At 39.9% G+C, this 20,967-nt stretch overlaps 1 protein-coding gene across 4 annotated transcripts in view; it reads right to left on the bottom strand.

The window, feature by feature from the left end:
• EVI5 (ecotropic viral integration site 5) overlaps positions 1-20,967 on the bottom strand; it is a 77,566-nt gene that overhangs the window by 32,398 nt on the left and 24,201 nt on the right. For 2 of the 4 annotated variants that reach the window (XM_048496509.1, XM_048496508.1), the window contains exons 4-14: positions 20,297-20,521; positions 18,655-18,729; positions 14,611-14,736; positions 13,893-14,036; positions 13,546-13,635; positions 13,336-13,433; positions 12,576-12,636; positions 10,902-10,955; positions 7,418-7,450; positions 6,746-6,892; positions 105-239 (exon numbers count right to left, since the gene is read on the bottom strand). In XM_048496509.1, coding sequence (XP_048352466.1) covers positions 105-239; positions 6,746-6,892; positions 7,418-7,450; positions 10,902-10,955; positions 12,576-12,636; positions 13,336-13,433; positions 13,546-13,635; positions 13,893-14,036; positions 14,611-14,736; positions 18,655-18,729; positions 20,297-20,521 — 1,188 coding nt within the window. The remainder of the gene's footprint in view (positions 1-104; positions 240-6,745; positions 6,893-7,417; positions 7,451-10,901; positions 10,956-12,575; positions 12,637-13,335; positions 13,434-13,545; positions 13,636-13,892; positions 14,037-14,610; positions 14,737-18,654; positions 18,730-20,296; positions 20,522-20,967) is intronic. The other 2 variants (XM_048496510.1, XM_048496511.1) reach the window with 2 other exon arrangements.

Raw genomic sequence — 20,967 nt, 5'->3', positions numbered from 1 at the left:
CGTTAAAGGGATTTTATAGGAAGCGATGCCATGTCTCAAGGACTCATAAGATTGACTAGAGAGAAACTCTGGTTCATTCTACAAAGCATCCTGGTATGACCTGCCTTTTCCATCTCAAGAACCTTATCTTGCATTTCCTTCAAGGCACAGTGGGATTCGGCTTCACTCAGTCTTGCTTGCACCAACTCCTTTTCCAACTGCAGCACGAAGTCTTCACTATAGCGGGAACTGCATTTATGCTATAAAGTGAGTAAATCCAATAGAATTACATAAGTAAAACTCAGACAGTAACACATATATTTAGTGCCCCATGTGCTCAGAAAACAAGAGACAAGACTTAAAAAAAAAGACATTAAGTGGGACATTTGGGGAATGGCAGCTTACTATGTAATCCTACTAACAAATCTTCACTCAGACTTACAGCATCACTGCATGCAAACAGAAACAGTCAGTCAGATATCATCAGCCTGAAATGAACTAGAGGAATCCAATCCTAAAATATTTTTCATAAAACCTCAAACCTGAGGTTCATTACATTCTAGCTCATTCTGAAGTAGTATTCTTTGTTTTCCTAAATCTCATTTCAACCACAGTTAATCAGAATGCTTGTGGAACCACTAAAGTTCTTTTCTAGTTGGCAAACTGCACCCAGTCTTCATGATAGGACAGACATATTTTAAGACTTGAGTATATTTACTTCTCCAGCTAGCTGTTAAGTCATTGTGTTTTTTTTATCCAAGTATAGATAATTTGAGTCAGCCAGTCTGCTGCGGTGACTAATGAAAGGCCGGCCGTGCGCTCTTGGGTCATCTTTATTTGGCTCCTAGAACTACCCTCTTCTCAAAACCACCAGGGGTGTAAGAATACTCATGACAGTAAGAGGCTTATTTTCACAGTTACAATCAGATATGTATTTCTCCTCTTGCTATCAATACTAAAGTTAGAAGATAAGCAGCTAATTGCCAATGCTCTTCTTGCCTGGGTCTCTCTAACATCCAGTAGCATGCATAAGATGTTAAATTTGATGAATTTTCCTCACCCATTGCAAGTGACTGGGGAATGGGAAAGCTCTGAACACAATGATATCTAAACATCATGCCTTTCTTTCACGAGATATTACTGGCGAGTTTCATGATGAAGGTGTGGATTGGGTGGAGCCATGAATCCCTTGGAATATCTACTTAGGCCCAGAGTTGTGCCTTCTTCCTTATGACTTTGCCTATTTAATAGGTATTGCCAAATAAGTCAAGGTTGTATTAACTAGAGGATAGCTGCAGGCATCTCAACTGGCATCTCCAGTATGACTATAGTTCATTTCATCTTATGCTTTGACTTTCCTTTATCAGTCAGTGATAGCTTATTATGAATATGCAAGCACTACTATTTTCTCAAACTTAAATACTACTCACTATTTTCTAGTCTATGGCAATCATATATCCATATATAATACTCCGAACTTATGTGTCTCTGTAACAACTGAATAGCATCTTTATTATGCATTTAGTCATATAAATAGGAATCTCTCCAGAGACTAGTTTTTTAATAGGATTTTTTCCATTACAAAGTATCAGTCATATTTTACACAGATGTTATAGGAGGTCATTCCTAGCGTCACTTAATGAAAGGCTGCCCAAGTGTTTCCAGGTTCACTTCAAATGCTGCTCCTGACATAGACATGAGTTGGAACTCCAAGATGGATCTCTAAACTGCCTGGGAACAGGAGATCTGAAGGAATGTCTGATCTCAGAATCAACTTGTTTCATTGTGGTCTTAAATCTACATTACACTTTATTTTATTGCAGTGCAATTTTTACCGCTATATAAATTTGCCAATACCTAAACTTGAAATGTAAACATGAGAACTAATAATTTTCTGCATTTTACTAGATTTTAGCATTTACAAAGTTTTTGAGTGACTTTTGGAATACATTTTAAAAGGAGATAAACCTACATAAACATTCTCATTCCTCTTTCAAAAGCCAAATATATTTAAAACAATCATGGCATTAAAAATTGCTATACATGAGGATAGAAGTAACTTCACAACAGCGTAGCTTACTTAGGTTGTAGCCCTAAGTTATCCTTTTCCACAGTACTTCCAAATGAATCCAACTAATACAAAGTTATGTAGAAGTGATAGAGTTTAACAAGTCTGGTTAACACAGTGTACATTAAAATAATCCCAAATAAAAAGGGACACATGATTAGGCTTCTTAGGAATATCAGTAAAAACTCTAGTCACCTTAGCTACAAAATCTAAGATAGATAAATATGCTGAGAAAATTCAGAATTCTGATACATGAACAAAAACTCCAACTAAAGCTGAAGTGAAACTCGTACATTTGGATTTAGTGATTATAACATCCTCTAATAGCTTTTCCCGATACATTACTTTCATCAGTTCCAATAGTCTGCATATCTAAGCTATCTCCAAGCACAGTGTAGTAATCCAAAATATTTACACTTAATACTACTCATTCTCTATCCCCACTGTGATATGGAACCCAATAAAGATAAAATGCATTTGTCTACCAGCTTTCATCTGTGGAAATACCTTAGGATATTGATTCAATGCTTAACATAATGAAAATCAAATTACACTACCTTTACACAGACACGAATTGGAACAATGGAATAGGTGCTCAGAGAAAATAATGGGATGGCTAAGCACTAATAAACTGAAGCTCAATCCAGACAAGACTATGGTGCTGTTGGTCAATGTAGAAGATGCTCAGGAACTGCACAGCCAACATGTCTTGGTGGTGGATGCACTCCCCCTGAAGGAATGTAGTGGTTGCTACTGGATCATGGCCTACAGTTATAGGCTCAGGTCTCCTATGTGGCACATAAGTGATCCACATTTTGATCACATCCAAATTATATTACTGTGATATCATGCGGGGCTACCTTTGAAAATGATAAGGAAACTTCAATAAGTCCAAAATGTGGTGTCCAGGCCAATGTCAGGGGTTGGTTACAGGGTTTATATCACTCCTGTGCTGAAAGATCTGCAGTGTTTATTCATTTACTTTAGGGGTTTCATCATATTGACTTTTTAATGGGTTCCTTCTGTTTATGGATATATTTTTTATGCTGCTTATGTTAAATGGCTCATTTTTTAATTGTAAGCCTCCTCAAGCTGGACTCTGAAAAGGCACTGTAGAAATATTCTAAATAAATACATAAACAAACAAATAAACAATTTGCTTATTTTTACATATGTTTTTTGCAATATTACTTCTGCCACAAAACAGCAGTGTTTTAAAAACATTAAGATTCCCCTTTCACACAAAATTAAGCAGGTTACAAACTTGTTAGAAGGGGATTTGCTATTCTTTTCAGACTACAGAATTACAGAATATAATAGACCCCGTTGTCAGGTAAAACTAAAAAAAGGAACTAATTTTTAAAGGATAAGTAGATATCGTAAAGGCAAACAAGTTCAGTTGACAATTATGCACATTCTCAACCAAATATTGCAAGAATAAGGGTAAAATTATAGTTAATTAAATAATAACAACAACAGGCATTATTCAGTGTTTAATGTACTTCACTAAGTCATCTTGCATTATTTTGAACTCGGGAAGATTTACTACCTACTGGGGATGTTTAGGATTGCAGTCTCAATTTTTTTAAAGCTATGATTCCTATTACTTCCACTAGGTGGTGTCCTGCAATTTTGGAAACCATTCTTTCCCTGACAAGAGTCACAAATCTGAAAAGCTCCACTGTACCAAACAGCTTCCATTTGTCAATTTTAATAAGCTACAACTTCAGCATCACCCGCAGAAACCCGTGATAAATGTAAGGAAAACAAGAGATCCCCCTATACCTGCAGGTCTCCACGTCTTCCTCCTGTAATTTTTGCCCTCTGTTGCTCCCCCTCCAATCTTCCACCTCCTCATTTCTTTCTTCACTCCCTTCATAATCGCTGCTTCTCTCCCTCTAGTGTGTTTACATTCTCTTTTCTTCACACTGTTCTCTCACGGCTTCTGCCATGGCCCTGTCTCCTTCAGTTTCTGGCCTGCTGCCTCTGTTTCCTTCTCATACGTCTTTCTCTTGCTTGCCAGCCTGCCTGCAGCATGTACTGCCAGCTCTTCCTTGATTACCACTGCCTCCTCCCATCTTGTTCCTCCTCTCCTGGTGGTGGTAACAGCTGCTTGCAATTATGGGGTTGCCAGGCAACCTTAGAAATGGTGGCTGAGATCTTATGACATACCACTGCATGATCTTATTTGCCCCCAGGATATTACAGTTTTGACGTTTAAAAAATTATCCTCCATACCAAGGTACAGAGGGGAGGAAAACAGCATATGGAAGCAAAGCTGAACTGTTCAGTGGCAACAAATACAGCAGCAATTTATACGTGGCAATCCTAGGAAAATCATTCACTTGGTTCAACCCTCACATTGTGTTATTTAAGTTAAGTAAAATTAGTCTTAGTTCAAACTGTGTCCTTCCACTTGGCTAGTCCAGAGCAAACCATATACACATGGAGATGGAGGAAACTAAGAAGCAAGAGTGGCTAGGAAAACATGGAGACTGAATTTCTGGAAGAGAATTAGAGGCAGGAGGAGGAAAACCATATCCTACCAGCCTTGACAAGGAGGTTCCAGCAATTTCATGCCCTTGGTCCTGGAAGAGCGTTGTGGGACAGAATCAACAACAAAAATGGAGGGCCTGCAATACACTTCTCATGCATGTGAATTTGCCAGTGCACCACAGGAAATCTACTATTTACCCAATTCGGTGCAGCACTTGGATCTGCAAAGGTATTGGATCACAACCTAACTGACCATCAGTGAACTTTGTGTTGTATGTTCTGATTTATGCATCTTTCAGTCTTGGATACTACTGGTGTAAATGCAGGATCCTGGCTGCAACAGGAATGAGTAACCAACCTATAGTAGAAGGGGCATCTGAATAAACATATATCCAAAACAGGTGACACAGGTTTGCCTATAATAGGTCAGGAAATTGATAATTTGCCCTTCCTGGGTATACGACTGCATCATCTAGGAAATGTTTCAAGAGTTTTGTCTATTATCCTACAAATCTGAGACTATTTATGGCAAGAGGGGACAGGAGCTTGGAGGATCAAAGAAGCTTTATTGATCAGTGTCATTCTGGTGTACTCAGGCAGTTGGCTGCTCCCTGCTGGGTATCTAATGGAATTACTACCTTTATTTGAAAGATCCTATTTTAACATCAAAGTAGTCGCTTTCCCCTGGGAATTTCACCAAGTTTGTAGATAAATTATCCCCTATCTTATTTTGTTCGTTTTTCAATCAATATTTTTTGGTCATTTTCAGAGTAAGATACAATGAGGGTGTAATTGTTACTGTGACACTGGTTCATGGAACAGTAGCATGTCTCAGCTGGGAAAGACAAAATGTTTGGTTGAGGAGAAGGCCCAAACTGTTTTGCATCTGCACTTTGGAACATAAATGGTTATGAACAGCTGCTCTAGACATACTAGGGCCACATTTTCACAACCTTGCCTACAACATACAACAGGAAGCCAGCAGCAAAGTGTCCTGAATCAACACGTACCATCAGTGGTGGAAGGAGGAGGAGAATGAGAAAGGGTAATAGTTCGGATTTATACCCCAATTTTCTCAACCATAAGGAGTCTCAAAGCGGCTTACAAACTCCTTCCCTTCCTCTCCCCACAACAGGCACCTTGTTAAGTAGGTGGGGCAGATAGAGATCTGAGAGAATTATGACTAGTCCAAGGTCAGGCTTCATGTGTAGGAGTGGGGAAACAAACCTCGTTCACCAGATAAGAGTCTGCCACTCATATGAAGGAGTGGGGAATCAAATCCAGTTCCCCGGGTTAGAGTTCGCCGCTCTTAACCACTACACCATCCTGGCTCTTAACATGACTAATAACCCTGTTTCAAAAAGTAGTCATGTTGATCTTCAACAGAACAGCTAGATGCAATTCTAATATAACATTAAAGACCAACAAGGTTTTGAGAGTATGACCTTAAGAGTTAAGGTATCTGATGAAGGGGGTCTTGACTCTTAAAAGCTCATACCCCTCAAAAGTTGTTAGTCTCTAAGGTACTACTGGACTCCAATCTAACAAATAAAATTAACCATGAAAAGCAGAAAAAAATGGGATTGCCAATGCTATTGACACATATATGTCCCAACTACTTTTTAAACTGAAGACAAACTTCAAGTATACCCAGTTAATTTTCATCCTGCTCTTCATCTAAGGAACTCAGGGCAGTATACACTGGTCCTTCTCCATTTTATTTTCACATCACTATGAGGCATGTTAGGTATGTGACCACACAAGATAACCCAGTGAGCCTACTAATGGAATATGGTCATGAGCATGGGTCTCTCACACCCTAATCTGACTGTCTAGTACAGCACACTGGCTGTTTCATGGGAAGTGGAGAAAAGGAGAAATATGACTCCCTAACAATGAACATCTTACGTTGCTACACATACAACCAGATGGACCCTAAGCATATTTACTTGAAATATCATCCCATTGGTATCAATGGGATCAGCTTTGGAATCAAGACGGTTAGCGAGAGACTGCAAGTACATTGTTATCTAATGATTAAGAATATACTACTAGGCTTGTTCAACTGGATCCATTTTTATGAATGCAAATAGCACAACAAACAATCGATTTGGAAGACCCAAACAGAGATCATGTCATCACCAACAAAAATAAACACAAGGGAATGAGAAAGATGAGATGAAGTGCTACCAGGTGCCTTACCCATTGCTGCTGCTGCTGCAGCTCCCTGATGGTATTCTCAGCATGCTCCAGTTTAGTAATGGCCTCATCACTCTGCTGTTTGATGGTGGCCAGCTCCCGTTTTATGAGGTAGTTTTCCTCAGCCTCTTGGGCCCTTGTCACTTGTCCCTTAGGACATAATTTCCTTTTTAAAGCAATTGAAGGACCGATCCAGGAAAGACGGATAGCTTTATACATTTACTCTGCCATATTGTTAAAATCTTGCAAATCAGCATTGAACCAATGCAGCCAGTATTTAAGTTTTAGTCAAATATAGCAGCTTAGTAACTGCGTCACATTAAAATGTTTAGTACCCACCCCCCTCCAACAAGGTCAATTGTGTACTTGCATTCAATAAAACTGTTCATGCATTTATTACTCCACTGGGCATGCACATGTTTATTACTACCAGTTTGCAGTGGACTATAGAATTAGTGTTAATGCAAAATTAGAGCTCGCCAATTACTAGGAATTTCAGGTGCCATTAGACATATCGTGCAGGTGTGGATCTAAATTTTATTCTAACAATTGCTAAACAGTTTAAGAAGCTAGGGTAGATATTTCATTTAAAATGCATGTAGTGCACATGCATTAAAAACAAAGGTTTTTTTGAGGGTGGGAAAAAAGTTTAGGGTAAATACTAAAGAAGTATACCTGTATCAATCTATCTGCCAAGGAAGCACTTTCCTACAAAAAGGAAAAATTCAGATAGGAATAAGAGAAAAGGGAAAACAAAATGACAAAATCAAGAGTGGAGAATTATGCCCAAATTCTACCTACTTTCCATATGTCTACAATAAGCTTCATGTGTATATCTTTCAGAATTTAATTAAGGTAGAATTAGCCTATAGTCAAGCATTTCATCAGCACAGGGAATATACTGAAGGTTTGACTGAATCAGGAAGGAAACATTCCAAATTCAACAACACTTTGTTTAAAAATGAGAGTGCTTTTCCTTCCTCTTTAGACCACAGTTCTTTGCAGAGGGAATTATAAAGTTTCACGCAGCATTCATCTGCCCCAAGTATGATTAAGTGAAGTGAAAGATGGTACAATTTGAGCACATTTAAAGTTCAGCTAACCAAGGTCAGAGACATTTGTGCAACAGCAGAATCTAACTGGAAACAGTTCATTGATGCAGATATGAAGCACAACCAAAATATGATAGTTATACTGGAATAATTTCAGTCAATTCTAGTAATGTCATCTGCGATTTTACATCTGTGATTTTACATTAGCTCTTGATACTAGCATTTTTAAAAGTCTTCCTAGAGAACAAAGCATTTCAGCAGATTTCTGTCTAATGAGGTTCACTTCAACCTTGAAAAGATATCTGATGTTTTTCTACTGCTTTGCAAGAATTTTCCTGGGAAGGCCGTAAGGGAATGGGGTACAGTGGAGGTTTCTACACAAAGACAGCCAAAGCAACCCTTGCTTTGGGAATTAAGAGAAAAGTGCAGCAGCCTCCCAGCAAAGGCTCAGAAGGAAACCTGGTACATAACATACAAAAGGAATGTACTGAAGATTATAGGTTAGTCACCTGGCAAACCTTCCAAAGTAGAGAGCAGCTCTGAAAGCAGCTGCCCCCATTATAGGAGTGTGATTTCATACTGTCAGGATACAGGAAACCCTGCAAGTTATTCATAAGCATTCCTTAAGTGACCTGATTACAGTGGCTCTGTGTTGGGGGGTGGGGTAGAACACATGAATTTTCTTACCATAAACTCCTGTTCTTAGGAAAAGAAAGAGTATTATTTGAGAATGACCCTTTCCCAGTGAACCAGAAGTCAGGGCCATCGTTGAGTGGCTCATTTCTACAAGAAGCTGAGTTGCCTTTTTTGGAGCAGATTTCTTTTCCCTGTGCCTCAAAAGGGATGATGATTTCAACCTTTCTCTACACCTCCTGAGTGCATGCCACATTGTCTCTGAGGATATTTTGGTGCCACTGATCAGCATGGAGAAGTAGATTGCACCTAAGGAAACAAGAGTCCCCCTACAGTAGAGAGACCATTCATTCATATGGATCTAGAATTCCCTCCTGCCTCTGCTGAAGAAGAGTACTGTTCTTGGTCTCCAGTTATGTTTGGGCTGCTTCTTTCACTTGGAGAGTAACAAAAAGATATAAAGGAATCAAGTTCTTAGAACATATAGAAAAGTGTTGATATTTCAAAAACAAGAAGGTGGTCTGATCTCTTTATTTCAATCTTTGGAAGACCCCATATTCCTTAACTGCCAAAAGGTATTTCAAATCTGCCATTTGGACTTCATACTAGAAATAAAGACCAAATCCATTGCATGTTTCACTGTGGCTGGGAAGAATACCATCCACCTGCCCCAAAAATTGCTTCTAGAACAAGGCAGAGAGCAAGGAATAGAGATCTGCAGATTTGAAAGCCATCGTTCTTTAAATATTATTAAAGGCAATCAACAGACTCCTTATTTTTGAGAACCTTTTGTATAATTTACAATATGGAAAAGCATGCCACAACTTCACCCAACCTACAGGAGGAAAGTATTATACAGTCTCATGCTACTGAACGAAATGCAGAGGCAAAGAGAACAGGATGTACAATGGATGCTACTGCTCCTTTTCTTTCCCAGCTGCGGTTGCCCACAGCAGGAAAAAAGGGTAAAATTCCCGTGGAGAACAAAATGTTGCAAACAGTCATAGGACAAGAAAAGCAGCAAGGTTAAAGGAACAGAAAACCTACTACATGTTGAGTGTTTTGGTATTTTTCATCAAGGAAGAGCTATTATAAGCACCAAGGAATGGACTCCCAGTTGTCTAAAAGGGAAGCATTTTAAGTATCCCAAGGACAGGAGACTGTTCATTGACAGGAAGACAGTCTGTAAATTTCATACCATTATTATACTTTGCTGTATTTCATTAGGTAGGGGGAAGTGGGGGATTTTTCAAACCACAGCAAAGTATTCCACACTTTTAGCAGAAGCATACTAACATCCTGCACTTGATTTTTTAATGAAGTTCCTCATATTCCTTTCTTGTTCAATATTTGTTTCATCCCTATAGTAAAATGGCCATTTCATTTGTTGGTCAGTTGCCCTATTGTAACATCTTTGGACACAGAAGATAGTGTGCAATGATCAGCAATGCCCATAGGCTTAGGATGAAAAGTAGGGATGATAGAGCTTAGGAGAGAGAAGAGGAGGAGGAGGAGGTGGAGGAGGAGAAGAAGAAGAATTGGTTTTTATAATCCACTTTTCTCAACAATAAGGAATCTCAAAGCAGTTTACAAACTGGTTCCCTTCCTCTCCCCACAACAGACACCTTGTGAGGTAGGTGTATCTGACAGAGTTCTGAGAGAACTGTGACTAGCCCAAGGTCACCCAGCAGGCTTCATGTGGAGGAGCAGAGAAAACAGATCCGAGTCACCAGGTTAGTCTGCCGCTCATGTGGAGGAATGGGGAATCAAACCTGGTCCACCGCTCTTAACAAGTACACCCCACTTAACCACACAAAAGCAGAATGGCAGACAAACCCCCGGCTTCACCATGGAAAGCTAAGGAAAGGGATGGGTGTTCTGTTCCTGTTTTGCTAGGGAGTCAACATGACCTAAGCTCAGCCACTTTAACAGTCACAGTCTTTTCAGTATCAATCTATATAAAGATTTTTAGTCAAGCTTCCTGACCGAAGGCTTGTATTTGAGAGAACTGTAATAGAATTAAGGAAGAAAAAGGAAAACTAAAAGCAAGTTTTTGCAGTTGTTTTACACTTGGAAATACCAGTCTACCACACAGCCTGCACAATCATCTCTGACGTCTGGATTGGTTTCCTACTGCACTGCAAGGTTATGTAGAGCTGCAATGTGAAAATACAGCTGGCAACCCCATCAACTCATGCCACAATGAAGCTGCTAGTCCAAGCTGTTGCAGAACTTTGTAGTTTCTTAAGCTGTATATCAAATGATAGCAGCTCTGAGCCTGCTGTGTCAGGGAGAGTGGAATAAAAATCAAATAAATAAATAAATAGATGCCAGTAATCTGAATTGTACACAACTGCCAAGATATCATCACAGTAAGTAAAAGTTAGTACTCATATTGTTATGCTATTTATCATACTGTAGATATACCAATACTAAAATAAAATTATAGAGAATTCATTTATTAGAATACTTACTTTTTCTAGTGTATCTATTCGCTGTTTTAAAAGTCTATTTTCTGTTCGTAATCTCTGAAAAGAAAGCAAAATCCCTTTTACTATAGAAGCAAGGCCATGGATAAATTGACATGCATATTAACTGCTACCCCGTAAAATAGAGCAGTTTGAAAGACTAAACCCAAGGAGACAAGAATAGGGTGTCATTGTTCACTTTCATCAGTTCTGCTTTCATACATATTGAATAGAGTGCTCTCAATGCACTATAGCAATGATTTGCAACTTGATTTTCCCATTTTACACAGGAAATTCTAGTTGCTATAGTGAATTGAGAGTACGTTACCCAGTTGTGTCAAAGTGGTGTCCATTCTCTTCCATACACATTCCCAGTGCAATCTGAATTCTCTTAATTTCTTTTTTTGTGTGATATCTTTGCCACATGCAGAGGCGTAGCTTCAAGGGACCAGGGGGAAAGGGTGCGCGACACACCGGGCGTGGCCCTGTGGGGGCGTGGTGGGGGCATTCTAGGGCAGGGGCGTTCCAGGGTGAAGAACACACCAGTGCACTGGGTGATTTTCCCTCTTGCTATGCCTCTGGCCACATGCTTGCCACCTGATTAACTTTGAATTAGTTGTACAAAAGACCGTTCACTTCATACCTGTATAGACTAAGAACAGGCACAAGCATGAGCTTTCTACAATGTGCAGATACTGCATTTTTTAAATGCAGTTTTAAATGCTTAAGCTTCACAGTCCTTCCCAAACCACATAGCTGGAAATGTCCTTAAAATGTAGATTTTTCTGAAAGGGCAGGAATTATTGGAGAGGAGGAAGAGAGCTGTCATCTACAAAAGCACCATACCCCCAATACACTTCTTACGGCAGACCCAGGTTGTGGTCTGAAGTCTTTTGATACAGCACTGCTGCTGAGTCTAAGTAGTTCCGTGATAAGTCAATGCCTGGAATGTGAGACAACCTGTGCATCCTATGTACACAACTTGAGCTATGAGAGAAGACAGTACAGTGGAACCTCGTTTTTCGGTGACATTGTTTTTTGCCAATTTTGGTTTTCGCCGATTGTTGCCAGCTGTTTTTTGCCTCTGATTTTGTTGGCTGACTTGGGATTTTGTCGGCTTGCCGACAAAATCCAAGGCGACTTTTGCAAAAATTTGCTGCACTGTTTGTGTTGAGCATGTGCAGACAGCGTAGCTTCAGTTTTTGTCGGTTTCAGTTTTTGCCGATAGTTGCCAAACGGATTACTGGCAAAACCCGAGGTTCCACTGGATATAAATGTATTAAAATAAGTATCTTTCTGCAGTTTTGCTTGAAATGAAAGCTTTCAAGGTACCAGTATCATACAGAGTTTTGCATAAACATATTTATCTAGTTCTACAATTATAGTTATCCTGGGCTGCATTCATACTTCTTTGGGTGTTGTGCTATAATTGCATGGTAACCATTATTTGCAACTGGATCGACTTGTCCACACAGGATAGTTCAGTTGCAAAAGGCTGCTAAAGTAAAGCAATAGTACATCATCCAGTGATGTCTGGATGCAACCTTAGGGTGGGGCAAAAATGAAGAAAATAAATTATCACAGATTTTCATTAACTGTAGAAAATACTCCATAATTAACTAGTTTTTTGAGTAATGATGAAGCCTTAGCTTTATCCCACTAAAACAACCCTCCACTTACTTTAATTTCAACTTGTTCTTCCATTTCCTTGGTTTTTATAGAAGTATATTCCTTTTCTAATCTAAAGAAAAATGGAAAGCCATTGCAAGTCACTAGCATTGTTTGTTTTTGCTTAACAGGTAACAAATGGATTAATTCCTGAAATCTTTCATTTCTCTGGCTGCCTAAAAGGTGACCAGAATATCCACTAAAGTAACTCAGACAAATTCCACCCCCCACCCCACGTCTTACTCCCCTGCCCAAGTTTGTCATTATTTTTCCCATTACTCTTGCTCCCTCCCTTGTCCCTCGGCTGCAGTTAGAACTATGTAAGGCAGTGGAAGCTGCATCAAGAAAAGGGGAAATCAACTGAAATGCTCCCTCCCCTCCACAAGGTTTTGTTCATGTGAACATGCTTGCTCCTCTTGTGCAGGAGTGATAAAAGGAGAGAATCTTAGTTCTATCTGCAGTTTCAGTACTATCTGCAATATGATGTATTGCTCTGTGCAGTCTCCTGGCTCCCTAAGCATCAGCTGAGACGGTATGTAGAGGGAAAAGGGAAAGCAGTAAGAGGTGTTTTTTTTTTTCAAACCAGCTTCATCTGCAGAAGACTCAGAACCAGCTTATTTTCCTAAACATTGTAAGGCAGTCAAAAGCACAGGCTGATGGTGGTGGTAAATTAACACTGCAAACCAAGGAACACCCAGGATATGATTTACAGGCTCCACCTCTTTGTAATACCATCAAATGCAAGCTATGTTTGCACAACAGTAGTACTTACTTTTTCATCTTTTTTGCATTGTATTTGACCTGGTAAGCTGTTTGGATTAACTTGTCTGGCCCACTGTCAAACTGGTGCGGAATGACCTTTTGAAATTGCTAAAAAAGAAGTAATAAATACACCATGTAGTCACGAGTGATTAATCCAAACATTATTGATGGCTACATTTTCCTAGTGAGCTGACATTTGGATACTGTAAACTTTTCTTACCTGTAACATCCCTTCCATGTCAAGTTGCATTAATTCTGCTTGATTCATCTGGAGAAGTGCCAACCCGACCCGAAACACAATCTCTAAACCCTAAAAATCAGGTAAGCAAACATTAAGTAAACATTCCTAATATTTATAGAAAGTTTATTATGGTTTGATTTCTAAGAACCTGCTGGAAAGGGAAACTGCTTCAGTACCACTGCTAAATTTTACAGTAAGTGGGACTGAAATGTGCAACAAAATGAGTAATAGACAATTAAGCAGCTACCACATCTTACACCAGAAACAGCATCTTGGACCAGTGTAATTTTTCACTGTGCCAGATGTGATTTTAGACAATGGCTTACCTCAGACATAAAGATATCAAATATTCTTGTTGCGATTGGTAACGGAAAAGTAGTAAGAAAAATAGTCAAAAACCACGATGATGCATACATAGAGGTATGGAAACTCTGGGCCTGGAAATGCACATAAAGTTCAGGCAGCTGCTCCTGGAAAAGAATAAAGATTGTTATTATTAACTTCATGTATTGCCCACCTTTCTCACTGAGATTACAAAAAAACCCCACATCAATATAACAGCCAAGAATGCTAGTACGAAACGACTTTGTAAGATGGGTGTTTCTTGATAAAACTTCCAGGAAGCTATTCTATTAACTATTATAAAGCAGTGACATCTTTGTACCGATGACTTGGTGGCAGAAAAAGCTATTCAAACTGCTCAGTTAAAAGGAGAGGCTGCTGGAAGGAGCGGCAGTCATCCCTCATTCCTATAATTTGGTGATATTTCTGAACCTCAGATAGCTTTTGTCAGGGGAAGACTTCTTGTGTTGGGAGTTACACATCACTGTTAGCAGAATGGATTGGCAGGATCCAATCCAATATTTCCTTTCACAAAAAAATCAAGTTATACCCTTCAATTTTATTTCGACTCAGATTTTTTTCATCCACTGATAAGGGTGGGGGGAGAAATGGGGAATTTCTGTAACCTTTAAAGAACAACAACAACAACAACAAAAATCATAAACTATTCAATGTATAAGAGATAAAGGATCAGAAATATACCTGTATCATGCATTCAAACTGATACATACAAAGGCCCAGCTCAGCCATACTGGGTTTGAAGAGTTCTCTGAGTCGATAATCTTGCATCAATTTTACAAATACACAAAATGCTTCCTCCTCTGGCATCTATTTTGAAGGATAGAACAGTTAGAACATCTATATAATAGTGAAATCTGGCCTCTATCTGCATATATCTAACTCTGTGGATCAGGGTCACGAAAATAAACATATTTCCCCCCAAACCTGAACATGTGCAGACAATGTACATATCTCTTCCAGGCATCTGCAGCAGTGATGGGGTGGTGCTCAGGAGTGGTGGTAGCCCCAGAAAACCCCACAGCAACTGCAATTGACCAGACAGCAATGCCAGGAGTTGCACTAGGCCCATCAGCAGTGTCTGCAATGATGAAGGCTAAATGTAAGTCACTGTGGCATCAGCAACAACAAGAAGCTGTGGAAGATGAGGACCTGTACTTGGTCCACTGGAATTGTCAGAAATGGTTGAGGGCAGAAATTGTGGTGGGGGAAGGAGAAGACGTTTCAGCAGGTCCAGCAGCAAGGCTAGGAGGCCTGCCAGACCTGTTGCCAGTGTCAGCAGTTGTGGAGGAGGGTAGCCAAGAGATTTGGCAGTTCCAGGAATGGCAGTGGTGAAGTGGGGGGTGGTAGTGTCAAAAAGTTGCATCAGACTCAGTGGCAATTGCCAGGAGCTGCGCCAAATCCACAGATGATCAGAGTGTATGGCTGGGGGCCACATCAGCCCTGGAGAGCTCGGTAAGTCAGAGGGAGACCTCCATGAGTATGGAAGTTAACCAGTTGCCTCTACTGTATTAAGTGCACATTTAAAGTTCCCAAGAAAACAGGTAAAAGCTCCACAACACGGGCATATTTTGAAGAAATGAAACTTCCACTTACTGGTTCTTAATTAGTAAGAATAAGTAGGGGACTCACAAGAACATGCCAAGGGGAAATCTCATTTTCCTTCTGTATGCCCGTCCCACTATTTCCTTTTCTATACTCCTGGCAGCCCCTATAAACAATCTTCATCCCCCCTTTCCTTCTCTCTTGTACTTTTTCCAGTCTCTCCCCAGCCCTCTCCACAAATGTTTGCTGACAGAAACCAAGACTTGAAAGGTTTGGCAATACTGATGCAGTTGCCAACGATCCACCAATATCTTAGAACTTAACCTTCTGAGATCTGAGTGGGAGTTGGTCTCTTAAACCTACATACATTGCTTCAGTTATTGGGGGATGTTACCATACCGCCCTGAAATAGCAAGGGGGAGTGCTTATTCAACAGTAACCCTGCCTGCGTGCCAGCCTAAAGAGTGATGCTGGCATTGCAGAGATGGAGAGCCAATTCTCTGGCAACAGCCAGGTCTACCTACAAGAAACTTCCAGGAATTGTTTTCCTGTTCTCACGCTCTCAGCTTGCTTGGCATATCAGCACATTTTCAACTCCACAGCCATGGAAGAATGTGTCCTCAACATGATACAGCAGCCTTGCTGAATGGATACTCATTTCCAGCCACAAGAACACTCCTGATGTCATTGCCTCCCCTGGTTATCTTAACCCAGATACTTCCTTCTGTAACTAACTTCTTCTGACCACCTTACAGTGCACTCTATTGTTTCTCAAACAATCCATCTGGACGCCTCCCAGAGGTTGTCCTAACATCCCCCAAAGGTTGGCCTAACACCCCCAGAGGAAGTTCTTCGCCCTATAAATATTCTACTCTCCAAAGGGTCAATCGCCCAATGCCATTGATACCTTTTCATCTTTGTCACTGTGTCCAACGCATTACTCCCAGGAACCAAACGCTGGCCATTTGGGTCTGAACGCTGGAACTTCTTCACATAGTGATCAGGTCATATTACCCATATATCCCAAACCCCTTTCTATTCCAAATTTATTTTCCAATCTCTCTATATCTTAGGAACTCTGGGTGTGCATGTTTGCTGCATTGAACCAAGTGATTGTAAACCCCTTATCCCTACAATGAAGATGGTCAAATTTGCATTATATCCTTCTCTGTGGATTTTCTTCCAATAGCTGCTCTTTGAATACATTGGTATTAAAGATTCCTTACCCAGCCTCTCACAACATTAATAAGCAGTCTGCTCTAAGCAGTCTGCTCTAATATTCCCCACATTATTGAGAGACTGTGTCTCCACCCTGGGTAACAGGGGGAGCAAGTTTAACTTCCCCAATGAGTTTTAAGAACTCAAATTTTCTGCAAATCTAGAATTTGCAGAAAAAAACACAGTATTTGTCCCTGGCTCCATTGTATGGATTTTAAAATTCACAATCTAGGGCCTGGTTCAGAGTTAGATGTAACTTCTGTGTCACAAGCCTTCTTAGAAGCTACCCATCCTGATTAGGAAACCCACTGTGTGTTAGCTACAGGGGCGTACCTAGGCAAACTTGAGCCCTGGGCAAAACCTGAGTTTGATGCCTCCCCATGGGTGGCCACCCTCCCCCACCATGACCAAACAATGATTTTTTTCCACCAGGTCGTTTCAAAGTCACCATCACATTATAGAACATCCGCCAACTCACAAATCTGAACATAGCAATGGGCCATGCCACACAGCCGAAATAATTTTTGGAAAACATTTTCAAAATGCTTTCAAAATGTTTTATTACTGCTATGAAAACATTTTATGGTGTTGTATCCAGTCCCCCCAATTGGGGGAAACAGCATCACTTTCAATGTTATTTAAACCAGGGAGCCCAGATTCTCCCTTTAAGGTGGATTTAAAAGGAGAATCTGGGCTCCCTAGTTTAAACAAGTGATGCTGGAATCCACCCCCAAACAGCATCATTTTCAATGGTGTTTAAACTGGGGACCTCAGATTCTCTCTTTAAATCCATGCCGAAGGGGGTAGATTTAATAATAATAATAATAATAACAACAACAACAACAACCTTTATTAGGCACTGAGAGAATAAAAGAAAGAAAGAAAACAAGCATTGGTGGGAAGGGAGTGAATTTAAAAAGAGAATCTGGGGAAATTGAGGGGGTGCCTGTTGACAGGGGTGCAATTATTAAGATAGAAGCACCGAAATTTCAGAGTATCTTCGTGAGACCCTACTGATGATACCACCCAGATTTGGTGAAGTCTGGTTCAGGGGGTCCAAAGTTATGGACCCTCAAAGGTGTACCCCCCATCTCCTATTAGCTCCCATTGAAAACAATGGGGGATGGGGGAACTCCCTTTGGGAGTCCATAACTTTGGACTCCCTAAACCAAACCTCACAAAACCTGGGTGATATCATCAGGAGAGTCTCCCAAAAAATCCCTGAAATTTTGGTGCTGCTAGCTAGCCTAAAATCCACGCCCCCTGCAGGCCAAAAACGGAAAAAACACTGAAAATACAAAATCCCCCATAAACCTGCAATTTTGTCGCCCACCACAAGGTGGCGCCCAGGGCAGCTGCCCACTTTGCCCAATGGGAGGAACGCCTCTGGTTAGCTATGATTATGTGATAGAATTTTAAAAGGCATCTCAGATGTACAAAAGCATTCCCCCATCCTCAACTAACTCTAAAGAAACACTATCTTAAGCAAGCACATTATACTGGTGCCCAAACTCAGGATCTAAAACACAGCCTCTTAATGCCCTTGCCAAAATTAAGTACTACCTCAAAACAAATTCTTCTGTTATTAGGTAACACAATATTTGGCTATAAAAACCTTGCTGGAGGATCTTAGGAAAATTTAAGTGACTGTAGCCTGTGGAACAGCTAATTTCTAGTCCTGCCTTCTAGAACTACCTAGCAGTCATTCCTCAAAAGCTGCTAGCAGTGTTAGAAACTGCTACCGGTACTAGTCCCTTTTTAATAAGGCTCTAATGAATTCATATCCCATTTATGTTTCAGGGCCCAGATCAAGTTACTAAACCTCTGTGAGAACTGCACAATAATATAAAGATCAGTTATGTTATTACCAAAGAAGTCCCCTTTGCTACATTTAATGAGACAGAGCTTCAAGAATAACATGTAAAAGACCCAAAAAGCGTTAGCTACTTGCATAGGGTTACCTACCTGCATAAGCAGCAATCCTACAATAAAAGCACTTCCTTGACAGTAGCCAACCTCACGATCCACTAAAGAGTAAGCCTATAAGAAACAAAACTAATAAGACATTGAAAAGCAGAACTCCTCTCATAAACACAAGTGAGGCCACTTCCTATATCCAAGGTATTATTTAACCTAAAAATCACAACTTTTCACTTATCTCTGTGAACATGAATTCAAAAGGCGTAAACAAAGCTTAAGGAATTTATGTGCTCAGAGGCAAAGCACAATGTCCTTTAATGTCTTTTGACTAACAAAGGCAGAGCATACCAAGTAAGAACATGGAATAATTTACACAAGTTAGTGAATAGCTTTTCAAAACAGAGAATTTCTAAATAAGGGTATACAAGCTTATATATAGCTCTGTATCAGATTAAGTGCATGATAATTTAAAGGCGAATGGCTGAAATACAGACTGGCTGTAACCCGAGTAGTGTGAAGTTTTTCTGATACTGACTCTGATACTGTGAGGTGTCACAGAAGTCTAGCAAAAAGGCATAATCGCTAACATTCGGATTTTTAATCCATCATGCATCTTCTAGCATTTCCATACAAATGACCACATTTTGGGAAAGTCTACCTCCTTTGGGCTTTTTGCATGCCCTTTTTTGGGTCCATAACCCCATTCATGTCATTGAAGATTATGCTTTTATTCAAAGGAATCCGCAATGAATAGGGAATGTTTGAGTGCATTTTCTTGGAGAAAGTCAGTTGACAGTTTACACGAGCTCACTGTCTTGGTGGTCTTCGATTTCTACAGCAGATGTGCCCAACTTTAAACAATAGGCTAATTGTTCCCTTGACCTCACAGCTTTACTAAAACTCAGAATGCCACTGAGAACAAGTAATTGACAAGGGCCCGTTCACCCATTACATTTTATTACTCCACTCTTGGAAGTTCCTTCCATAAACCACATAAATTCAAGTCAGAAGCTCAAAGATTTCTGATGCATCAACACCTATAATCCTCAAGGTTTTACGATGTATCATATAGACTGCAGGGGTAGGGAACCTGCGGCTCTCCAGATGTTCAGGAACTACAATTCCCATCAGCCCCTACCAGCATGGCCAATTGGCCATGCTGACAGAGGCTGATGGGAATTGTAGTTCCTGAACATCTGGAGAGCAGCAGGTTCCCTACCCCTGATATAGATAGAAGGTCACTAACTAGGATTTGTGAATTCCTGGCTCATGTGAAGATGGAACACTTCTGTAAATTAAGAAAAGAACAGAAAGCATCCAAGACAGGATATCTGTCAAAGTGGTCCTCACATACAACTATTACAATGTTCCCAATGAAGATAACTTGCCTTCCATAAACTGTCCCTACACTGTAAACAAGTCAAACAAACCATGATATTTATAATTTTACATATTTTTAAACATAAGAACAAGAGTGGTCTGCATGAATATCTAGCAAAGGACCATCTAGTTCAGCATTCTGCCCTGGAAACAAGAAGAGGAGATGATAATCTCTTCCTGCTTGAACTACCAGACTAAGGAACAAAAGAAAACTTTCAGCATAATTACTGCATTTTATAGCTGAATGCAAAACACCATAAGCATCCAATATGCATTTTTAATGAAGAGGTACAGGCTGCTGACTTACCTTCATTACATTAAATAAAACCTCCTGTCCAAGACTGTCCTTTTCTTTAAAAAAATCATGTTCAGGGTATGTTCTAGCAATGTCCCTTCTTATAAGCTTTTCACAAGGAGAAGTCATTTTCAAGAGTTCTGAATATTGATCCTTAATTGGCATATTTTGGGCCGTGCATAAGAGCTGCCAAACTATTGCTCGGAAGTGATGGGGTATCCCTTTTCGAACAAGTTCCTAAAGCATAAAGAAAAAAGCTGATGGGTATTTTTCAGTAACAGAGTGTATTTCTATTATTTATTTATTTTTAATCATATTATTTATAGTATGCCTTTCTCACAGGGACTCAAGACGGATTACACACAGAGGATCAGTACAGTCAACAAAATGGGACATTCAATAAACTTTACTCTTGCTTTACTTTGATTTTGATTTCTATCCCACCCTCCTGCAGCTTCAGGCCTGGCTCAGGGCGTCTTACAACAGCATAAAAAGAAAATGATCAAGATAAATACAAATACAATTTGATAAATAAGATTTTAAAATGTATATTCTACTAAAATAATGGTTCAATTTCATCTGGCAGTGGGGAATCTGTTTCAAAGATCTACTGACGATAAAGAGGACAGGAAAAGGAAAGGGAGAGAAAGGGAAAGGGAAAGGGCAGAAGAAGGGAAAGTGAT

The sequence above is a fragment of the Sphaerodactylus townsendi genome, linkage group LG05 (genome assembly GCF_021028975.2).
Source record: "Sphaerodactylus townsendi isolate TG3544 linkage group LG05, MPM_Stown_v2.3, whole genome shotgun sequence".
NCBI classification, from domain to species: domain Eukaryota; kingdom Metazoa; phylum Chordata; class Lepidosauria; order Squamata; family Sphaerodactylidae; genus Sphaerodactylus; species Sphaerodactylus townsendi.
Note: the sequence above shows the minus strand (reverse complement) of the source record. Positions and strands in the feature narration are given on the sequence as shown.